This window comes from Sceloporus undulatus, chromosome 8 (assembly GCF_019175285.1).
Source record: "Sceloporus undulatus isolate JIND9_A2432 ecotype Alabama chromosome 8, SceUnd_v1.1, whole genome shotgun sequence".
Taxonomy (NCBI): domain Eukaryota; kingdom Metazoa; phylum Chordata; class Lepidosauria; order Squamata; family Phrynosomatidae; genus Sceloporus; species Sceloporus undulatus.
This window is the reverse complement of record NC_056529.1, coordinates 3308433-3318820: the sequence shown is the minus strand read 5'-3', so window position 1 is coordinate 3318820 and position 10388 is coordinate 3308433. Positions and strand designations below refer to the sequence as shown.

Sequence of the window (10388 nt, the reverse complement as noted above, 5' to 3'; positions counted from 1 at the left end):
TTGCTTCCTGCTTCTGCTAGCAAAGGAAGCTTTGTGGGAGAGTACAAAAAGAATTTGTTCTTCCTTATGGGTTTGAATCAAACCAATGAGTTAAAGCGACCCTCTCTGGGTGAGTAAATATAGGGGCCTGGAGGTAGATCTTACTTTGCAAGGTTGTTTACTCGGTTACACTTGTTAAGCACAGTTGAGTAAGTCTTTATCTAAATATTTAATGGTTCGTTGTGTTCTTTCCAAAACTGCATCACTGACTTTAAATGCCTGCCTGTTTGTATTTCAGGAAAATTAAATTCTTTCCATTGTGTCTCAAGAGAAACAGTCGATGTGACGCCTCTATCTTGACTGGAGAGTGTTAACTATCTGACAGCAATGGTTCCTTGTTTTTAATCCGTTTTTTGCCTCTAGTTAGGAGGCATTGCTGCCTTGATTCCTATCAGGGAAGAAAAGTAGGCTTTGATACAGAGCTGGACAACCTGAGGCTGTCAGGTTCCCATCATCCTGATCAATGGGATGCTGGGAGCAGTAGTTCATTTGGAGGGTCACAAGTTCCTTGTTTTGGTAGTCCCAAATAGAATAGACCCATCAGTTAAATGGAGAGGCAACACAACTGTAAATCCCACTGATTTGGTAGGTCTACTTATTTTGACTACCAGAGAGCTCCAGTCATACAAGTAAAAAGGCTAGCTTTCCTGGCCACCCTGAATTCTGGGCTACTGTTCCCTGTTCACTTCCCTAAACTTTCCAAGTCTTCTTCAAGATGGTTCTTGTATGCCTTCAAGTCATTTCTGATTTACGGTGATCCTATGTTGACCCTGTCATGGAGTTTTCTTGGCAAGATTTATTCAGAGGGGATTTGCCTTTGCCTTCCTGAGAGGATGTGGCATATCCATGGTCACCCAATGAGTCCTAGCCCAAGACTCAAACGACTACACCATGCTGGTTTTTCAAGATTATGACTGTTTTAATAAGGGCCAGTAGCACCTTTTGTGCCTGCCTTGCCACCGAAGGAAAGCGGAGACTGTCAGAACACTAACATCCACACTAGATAGTGATTATAGTCTTTGCATCTTGCAACCAGGCACAAAAAAACCATTAGTTCCCAAGCCATCGCTGGCAAACCATAGATGTTCAAGTAGTAGGACACCAACAAGAGTCCCTTGTACTTCATGTGATATGAGCACACCTCTCCAAACAAATTCTGGCATGCCTTTGTTGGACAAAAGGTGAAAGATTTAGGGTTTCTTTTATTTAAAACAAAACTTTTTAGAAATAATAAAATACTTGCTGTGTACTTGTACCGGACGCACCCTTGCTACTACGTTAATAATCACACATTATTTACACAATAGGCACAAGTGGCTTGCATAAAAGGAAGCTGCTGGGTTTGCTTGGTTTTTAGCAGATTTAGTTCTGGTGAGATGCGCTGGCTTGTCCATTCCTGGAAAGAAGCATTGGCTGACTGTTGTTTCAACATCGTCCACGCATGATCTTCCACGATTTGAGTGGTGATCCCCTTTTGAACATCACAGAGCAGACTTCCATACTGCTGTGCACACAATGCCTTGTCCACATATTCCACTATCCATCAGGTAATTGTTTCTTCTTCGCCCATTTGGAGATGTCATTATTATTAGGAACCATCCTTACAATGTGGCGATCCTCAGAACTCCGCCCTTATTGAACCAAGAGATGCACTTAGGTTGGTTTGCACATTTCCATTGCCGGATTGCCATACGTGGCACGAGTCCTTGTTGAAACACACGAAACCTCCTCCGTTGAAAAGCACTTTGTTTAGTAAGGCACTGGCGTTTTGAACTGTGGTTTTAGGCTGGTGCTGACCTAGTGCAAACCAGGACTCGGGACACTTTTAAACTCCTTTTCTGAACCTGGCAAAAGGTGCTCAGCAAGGCCTTGGCCAGCCTACAAGGGGTGCCAGTTAGTGCAAAAGGCAGCAGGAAAGGGCATTTAACTGGTGATAGGTTGAGTTAGAAGAGCGTACTTAGCATGGAAATCTGGAACAGAGCATAGCGTTCAGACCCTACAAGGTCTGGAAGGGAGGAAGGACTCAAGCACCCAAAGCCCCGACAGCCACACCACAGCACCGCCACGTTGAGCCACGTTGATTCAAGATGGCCCACAGTTTTCAGGCGTGATTGGGAACCGTCCCTTGGCTGGTTGCCGTGCTGCTTCCATATGCTTTCCATGCGCGGATGCTGAGGCAGGCACTGACTCCATAGCCTATCATCACCAGGCAGGCAAAGAACTGCAAAGAGAGGAGGGAGGCGGGAGTGAATCCGGACCTAGGACTGGCATGAGAAACATCTGTGGGCCAGGTCTTCCTCTGCTGGCCCTGAAAGTGGCCCAAGGTCCACACAATGCTTTTTTTTTTAAATGCCATTTTCGTGGATGCTCAAGTCCCATTATATATAATAGGAAAGGAAAATGGCATCTCTAATATAAAATGGAAAATCGAGGTTTGCTATTTGGATTTTATACTTGAATATTTTCAACCTGTGGATGCTTGAATCCATGGATAAAAAACTCATGGATAAAGAGGGCTGAATGTACATGTGAAAATATCTTACCCTCGCAGGATCTTCAGATCCCTGTACAACCCCCAAATACCTCTGTTTTCCTCTGTTGTTGCATCGCTTCCTAACACCATTTTGAGAGGGATTCCAGAGGAAAATGGAGGTATTGGGCTCGGTGTGTGCGGCAGGGTGTCTAACAGAGGGATTGGGGAGCAAATTGTCCTCTGGCAGTTGTCTACTTTTGGTAACGTTCTTTCTGGAGGCTTTTGGGAACATTGGCTGTTGCATCAAGGAGAGGGAGAGCATCGCTGACTTTCAGAGAGCAAAACACTGCCTTGTTGGCGAATTGCAAAACTCCACGACCAGATGTGCAATGAAATGTCCATGCACTTTTCCATGTGTGCTGCACAAACAATGCACAATGCTCATCCCCGTGCCATGAGGCATCATGTGCAACAGTCCCATGTGGACAACCCTGTCTCTGCCAGCTTAAAATGATGTATCCAGTGTACATCGGACAAATATATTTGAACCACTTCCTGTGCCCCTAATCCCAGCGAAGGTGGAGGGTCCACTGTAGTCTATTTTAACCTCATAACATAAGCAAAATTCTCTGGATTTATCTTTTGAGAAGGATGCAGAATCCTAGACTCTTATCTTTGTTGTTGTGTGCCTTCAAGCCATTTCCAACTTATGGCAACCCTAAGGCAAAGGGGGTTTTCCTGGCAAGATTTGTTCAGAGGAGGCTTGCCATTGCCTTCCCCCAAGGCTGAGAGAGAGTGCTATGCCCAAATGGGTTCCTATAGTTGAACTGGGATTCAAACCCCGTTCTAGCCCTACACAATTCTTCTCACTTTGGTGGCTGACACTGGCATAGAAAGCTGAGAATTGGGAGAGAAGAGATGAAAAGGAGGCTCTAACTCTAACGCATGATGTAGCCTCAGCTGCTCTCCCAGTTTGCTGAGCATTACATCATGGCTGGCACTGCAAGCCCTGAATGCGGGCATAAAATGATGTCCTAGCAAGCAATCCCCATTATTTATTCTAAAGAACAGATGGCAAGGGTGGGGATGGGCAGAAGGACTATCCTACAATCTGGGCCACTGACCACAGAATCATTGAGTTGGACTAGAGACCTCAAGAGCCATGCAGGAATACAGAGTCAAAGCACCATCAAAGAAGAAAGTGGCACATTTCTTACTTACAGATCTGTCACATTTCTCCAGTCAGATTTTTAAAAAAGTGTGCATGGCTCTCCTTCTCTTTTCCTCTTCGTTGGCACAAGAAATGTATAAAGTCGGTCAAGCTAACAGAGTATCTGGTCTGTGGTCACCCAGTGCGGGCCAAACTGGACAATATATCCAGTTGAAAAGATGCTCGCACCGATGTTGAAAGGTGTCTGTTTGCCCAGTGACTACCCTCGCCTATGTATCTTGCACTTCATGTGCTTTGCTGTGTGATTGAACATTTGAAGGTTTAAATATGGGTTTAACTTCCTAGTCCGGTCCCTGTGTCTCTGAGGAAGTCTCATTGTGGAAGGGAAACCAGGTCATTCATAAGGAATACATGTCCATGTCTCAGTAGGGAATTCAACCTGGATCTCCCAAATCTCAGCCCATCACTCTTATCACTGCATCACCTTGGCTTTATGGAGACCCAGCAATCTGTGGGCATGTCTCCCCTGAGATTAACCTGGTTTCCCTTCTGCTGGCCGACCTATGGCTCAGCTTTAAGGAAGGAATAGCTGGTCTTTGCAACTTACCGATGCAGAAGCTCTTCTGTTGTAGTCTGGTGAATGCGGCCAGGAAAAGGGCTCGACGGACGCCGCGCTTGTTATGAAGGCCGTCGCATACAAGACCGCAGCCGACACATTGAAAACCATTAGCTGGAGGTAGGAAGAGAGAAAGAGGGTCTTGAGTGACAGTTATGCATGGCTGTTATGGGTCCTAATGATGGGGCACACCTTTGCTGCCGCTATAAGAAGCATTGCGCCTTGAAGCACGCAAGAGGAATCCCAGACGGGCCTCTCCGCAAATAACCTTTTGAGCAAATACCTTTTGCAGTGGCATGGATGCTGCAGCCTTCCTCTTGGAGCACACAAACACACATTTGTGAATGTTTTGAACAGGGCCAGCCCAAGACATTGTGCAGCATGGGCAAACAAATAGCAAACAAACAAAAGCGAAGGGAAATGACTGAGAGCGGTGCAACTTTACATCTGTTTTCACAGAACAGTTCCTCTCTCCCCAGCTCTGAATGCTCACCACAAGAGGCCAAGGGATCATGTAGAGCTTTGCCTGGAGTTTCAGTAGATACATGCCAAAGATGATGACCGTCACCAGCCAGAAGAAGATGGCGACAAACATCACCCAGCCGTACGAAGGATAGGGTTGGTAGTACGTGTCTGCAATGAGAGCCCACACCAGACAGCCCAGCACCTGCGCATCACCAAAGAGAAGAAGAACTGTTAAAGCCAAGCCATCAAAACCCAACCACCCGATGCCCAATATTGCTTCTACCAATATTGGCTCTTCACCAATAAAGGGCACTCTTGAGTTTTGGAGACCCTTCTGAGTTTTGTAGATGGACTTTACATTTCCAAAGACAGGGGATCAAATTTTTCTATCCCTGTTTTCTGTAGGTTTTTTGGTTTATGTGGCCATGTTCTAGAAGCATTTATTCCCGATGTTTTGCCACCATCTGTGGCTTTGGCATCTTCAGAGAATCTTTCAACCTGAGGGTTACTTGCAATATTTTTTTCAAGAACTAAGTTTTTGGTGGGATGTTTTTCTCGAAAGCAAACCTATCCTTGCGGGTTTTTTTCCTTGGCAAGCTTTGCTCAGAGGCAATTTACCATTGCCTTCCTCTGAGGCTGAGAGTATGTGACTTGCACAAGGCCATCAAGTGTGTTTCCATGGCTGAGCTGGCAATCGAACTCTCAAACTACTTATTTAGATCCCTCCATTTCCCAGTTTTCCCAGTCTAGATCTCAAGTTAACTCACAAGAGTTAATGCAAATACAGCTAGAAATGTTACCTCATACAAAAGTATAGCAAATTCAGTAACATCAAAAAAAATCCACCAAACAGTGATAGAGATCTGTTTTGTGCATTTTGGTTGTCCAGTAAAGGCATCACTGTTTGGTAGATTTTGGATGGTGTTGTATTGGGGAATTTGGGGACTAAGACCTCTGCACCTAGATCCCATGCTACTTCCAGGCTTTATTTTCTCCCAGTACACAGGATCCATAGCAGCTGAGCTACTTGCCAACAGGTTAGAGCACATGCGCTTGGTTTTCTCTCCTGTGTGCAAGGAGGACGCAAGCGCCTTTGTGGTAGGGGTGCCCATGGTTACTTATGCGCCTGGTTGATTCATTCCCACCTGTGCAAAGAAACAGGACACCTCCCTAAGGGCCTGTGGCCCATTGTTTTTGCAGGCTCTGTAGCACACCTGTCTCTCCTGCCTTGGCACAGAAGAAGGCCAGACCTTGGAGAACAGGAAGCAAGACAGTTGGCAACCCACTGAGCCTTTGGAGCCACTTTGCAAGAGAACACAATGCAGAAAGCGTATACTGTATATATTCATGTATAAGTCTAGAAACCTAGGTTTAAAAATTGACCTGAGTCGACTTATCCAGGGGTCAGTGTAAGTACTGCATTTTAATGCATGTGAAAGGCAAGAGTTTAATCTGCCCTAGAAGCACTGAGCCCTCCTACTCTCTCATCCATCCAGGATTTAGTATATAATAATAATAATATGACCTCAAAGATCTTTTCTGGACCCAAAATGGCTATGGGACGGGTGGGACTTGCTCCATCCCATCGGTCAAGGTTCGGACACTTGTGGCCTGAGGGGCTGGAGCCATTAAAATGCCACTGACTGACCAAGGAAAAGGAGGAGGAGGATGCCATTGAAGCAGCTGGGCAGGCTCTTGATTTACCACCGGTGACTCTAGAAAAGTCTTCATTGCTCAATGAAAGGAACCCTGTGCGCCTAAGAAGACATTGTTTTTTCCCCCTCGGACGCAAACACTCCAGTTCCTCCCTGCAGCTCCAGGCTGAACAATGCCTTCTTCTATTCTTCTTTTCTCCCTTGCATTGCCAGCCCCCGCGACTGATTTGTTTATATATTTTCAAGCGTTGGCACAGGAGGCCAAAGGCATGATGGAAAAGCTGCCCATGAGACGGATGCAGAGGCCTCATTCCCACTACCTGTTAAACCGGATCGCAAATGGGGTTGAATCAGTTTAAATGACCCTGGTTCATACTTGAACCAAACTGCCAAAGCAATTCGGAGAGGAGGGTCATGCGCCAGAGCCATTTAACTCACCTCTTTTTGATGCTGATTTTTTCCACGTCTTTTTGGATAAATCAATTCAGTGCAAGTGTGAACCAGATGCTGATCCGAATTGATTTAAATTTGTCCTTTGTCCGGCTGGAGAAGGTCCATTTTTGATTGAGTCATTCATCAATGTGAACCACAAGTGGGTTATTTTATTTTGCAGTGGGGCATATGTAGTGTGAACCATGCTCCACACCATTGATTCGGATCGCAAAGCGATTTATTTGTAAGTGGAAATGCAGCGAGACACCGTAAAGAGCCACCAAGTGGGCACCATTTCCAATTTCAGAAGAGGCATTGGAGCTTTGGACTAGGACTCTGGAGACCAAGGTTCAAATCCTGGCTCAGCCATGGAAACCTACTAGTCACACTCTTTCAGCCTCGGAGGAAGGCAATGGCAAACCTCCTCTGAACAAATCTTGGTAAGAAAACCCCATTGATAGGTTTGCCTTAGGGTTGCCATAAGTTGGAAATGACTTAAAGGCACACAACAACAGCAATAGTAATAGTACCAACTAGTGCTTTGCGCCTTACCCAAAAAATAATTGTCAGCTTCTGGATCTATTTTAGTATTGAAAGATATAGCCATCTTAGTCTGCAGAATCAGCATGTAAAGAGATGTCAATATTGATTGCATCAATATTAAAATTCAGTTAGTCTCAAAGGTGCTACAACTGGATTTTAATATCGGTGCAATACGATAAGTCCTCGATGGATCAGAAACAAATCTGATTGTGAAGTCAACGTCTGATTGTCATCTTTTGAACTAAACTGGTGCTTTTCTTGCTTCTTGCCTAAAATGACAAGCCAAAGGATCTGTCCCCAGCGGGACCTGATCTCATACGATCAACTCATCCCTTTCTATCCTTTTTTCTCTCCCTCGTTCCACGTCTTGCTGGCCAGACCGTCACCCCATGAGTAACAATCCTTAGCCAATATGGTTCAACTGATTAAATCTGCATAAATCTGCATCTGGACAAAACAACAGTAGACAATGAGCATGTTTTATGTTGAGATGATGCATGCCCCGGTCGCAGCAGGCACCGTCTTGGAGGCAAAGAACAAGGACGGAGGGTGGCATCTTGCAAGGCTGCCCTCGCCACCTGGCCTTAGGAACAATTTCAAGCCTACAGTCTAAATAGGAGGTCAAACTGCATTAATTCTGCAATGCACATGCAGCCATGGCTCCATCCTCTGCAGTCCTGGGATGTGCAGTTTGTTGTGGCACCAGAGTGCTCTGAAAGAGAAGGGGAAATCGTGCACAAAACTACAAATCCCAGAGCTCCATAGCATGGAGCTGGAGCGGTTAAAGCAGTGTCAAGCTGCATTCATTCTGTAATGCAGAGATGGCCCTTGCGCGTTCCTTGGTCTTTCTTGGCAGCCCCGATGTGCATCCTTTATGAGCGAGAGATGGACTCTGTGTGGGATGCCCAAGCATTTGAGTTATGCCAGCCATGAGAAGAATTCAGGGGAGGAACAACAATGAAGACAGAAGGAGCTCTGTAGGGCAGGCTAACTTGTTTAGGCTGCGTCCACACTGGAGAAATAACCCACTTTGGCCACGCTTTCACTGCCCTGGATCAAGGCTGTGAAATTCTGGGAGTTGGAGTTTGTTGTGGGGCCCAGAGCAGGGCCAAACCGGGTTATTGCTTCAGCCTAAGAAACAGGTCTGGGGGCACAAGGGGCCCCTGAATGGAGAACACCTTGAATTTAAGTCTGCTTCCTCAGGCCCATCAGATATCTCCATCTGCATCTGAGGAAGTAGACTTTGGCCTACGAAAGCTCATGTTGCCAACGTCTTTCTTGCAATAAATCTTGTAGTACCTTTGAGGCACATTAAAAGGGAGAAGTTGGCAGCAGGAGCTCTTGTACGTTTTGTACATCTTCCGCTGGTGAATCAGATCTCTACAAATGCACCTGAGGAAGCAGACTTAAATGTACAAAAGCTCCTGCTGCCAATTTCTTTCTTTCTTTCATTCAAAGATGCCAAAAGACCTCTCCGCATACTGCTTCTACAGACTAACATGACTATATCTTTGAATTCTTACTATTGGTGGTGACTCATCTTAAACTCACAGTTGAGACTTATGCCAAAGATCAGGGTTAGTGGCATTTCTTAATGACTGTAGGCAACACAATGGCAGAAGGAAAAGTCCAGCTTGGCGTTCACTGAAGGGGCGGACATCAAGCAGCACCAAGCACAGTCTTCCCAGTACAAAGAGCCATTGAAATTAGACTGGTGTTGACCGTCATCTGCAAGGTGAGATGGTCAAGAGACTCAGACACATGGGCATCGTAGTTCCTTTTCCATGGGTTTGCAATGCACATGTATCAGAGACGGATCTCCCTTTTGCAATGGGCCTTGTCCCAAAGAGAGACCTGACTCTGCTTTACTACTCTGAGGAGTGTTCCTGGGAGGAGAGCATCTGTTCCAGGCAATAGGCTTTAAGGTGCATCTATACGGTGGAAATAGTGCAGTCTGACACTGCTTTGACTGCCCTGAGTCCATTGCACAAAATCCTGGGATCTGTAGTCTTCTGAGGTGCCAGCTCTCTTTGAAGAGGAGGCTCAAGCCTTTGTAAAACTACACATCCCAGGATGACAAAGAGCTCTGGAAATAACCATCTTTTCAAGTCCCTTGAAGCCATATGTTTAATTTCTAAGCCTTAAGTTCTAAAAAGTGGTTTCCCAGATTTCTTTTTCTTTCTTTCAAGCCAAAGGATTCTGCAAAACCTGTGCCATAATCTCCAAGTTCCCTTAGAGTCACCATAAGTCAGAAATATATATATATATATATATATATATATATATATATATATATGTATGCATTTATTTATTTATATAGCACTGTAAGTTTTAAACCTTATTTTCTAAGAAGTTGTTTCCAATATGTGTGTATATATATGTGTGTGTGTGTGTGTGTGTGTGTGTGTGTGTGTATGTGGATGGTCACTTTCTATATGGTTTATATAGCTTCCATTTTATTCCACCAGATGCCTAAAGTTGCATTATTTTAGGAAGCATCTGCAATGTATGGTTTAAAGAGGTTTTTTTGGAGTATCGTTAAGCACCTGATTTTCCTGGTTCGTTTGCTCTATCTATCTATCTATCTATCTATCTATCTATCTATCTATCTTTCTTTCTTTCTTTCTTTCTTTCTTTCTTTGCAAGTGACACTCTCTCAGCCTCATTGCAAGGCAATGGCCAACCCATTCCTTGCCAAGGAAATCCCCCAAACAGGTTGATCCTATGAGTTGGAAATGACTTGAAGGCCCCCAGCAACAAGGCCCCCATCTGGCCCCCCTCTTCCCCCCTCCTCTGTCCCGCTTTCGTAGCGGTTTCCCATCTCACAGCCTTCCTGCTACTCACGATTTCCAAGGCCATGAGGATGCCGAAGAGGGAGCGGAGGAAGGCCAGGTCGAAGGAGGATGCTGAGGATGCAGCTGCTGCCTCTGGTCCAGGGCTGCTGCTGGTCCTGGTGCTGATCTTGGCCGGGAAGTCTGCCATCCTGGGCCCCCC

The 10388-nt window shown here is 45.4% G+C and overlaps 1 protein-coding gene across 1 annotated transcript; it reads right to left on the bottom strand.

Moving 5' to 3' along the window:
- Positions 1 to 959: 959 nt before the first annotated feature.
- Positions 960 to 10382, bottom strand: LOC121914610 (plasmolipin). Its single transcript, XM_042438170.1, has 4 exons — positions 10239 to 10382; positions 4793 to 4966; positions 4291 to 4413; positions 960 to 2260 (listed from the first exon to the last, which is right to left on the bottom strand). Exons 1-4 carry the CDS (start codon positions 10374 to 10376, stop codon positions 2141 to 2143), a joined length of 555 nt encoding a protein of 184 aa, XP_042294104.1. The 5' UTR covers positions 10377 to 10382; the 3' UTR covers positions 960 to 2140.
- Positions 10383 to 10388: the final 6 nt, after the last annotated feature.

Bases quoted from the DNA above. Each gene is read 5' to 3' on its own strand.
- LOC121914610 (XM_042438170.1), bottom strand. From the start codon at position 10,376: ATGGCAGACTTCCCGGCCAAGATCAGCACCAGGACCAGCAGCAGCCCT. The intron at 4,967-10,238 runs GTGAGTAGCAGG...GGTGATGCGCAG, and splicing joins TCCTCATGGCCTTGGAAATC to GTGCTGGGCTGTCTGGTGTG. The intron at 4,414-4,792 runs GTGAGCATTCAG...TCCTACCTCCAG, and splicing joins TGATCCCTTGGCCTCTTGTG to CTAATGGTTTTCAATGTGTC.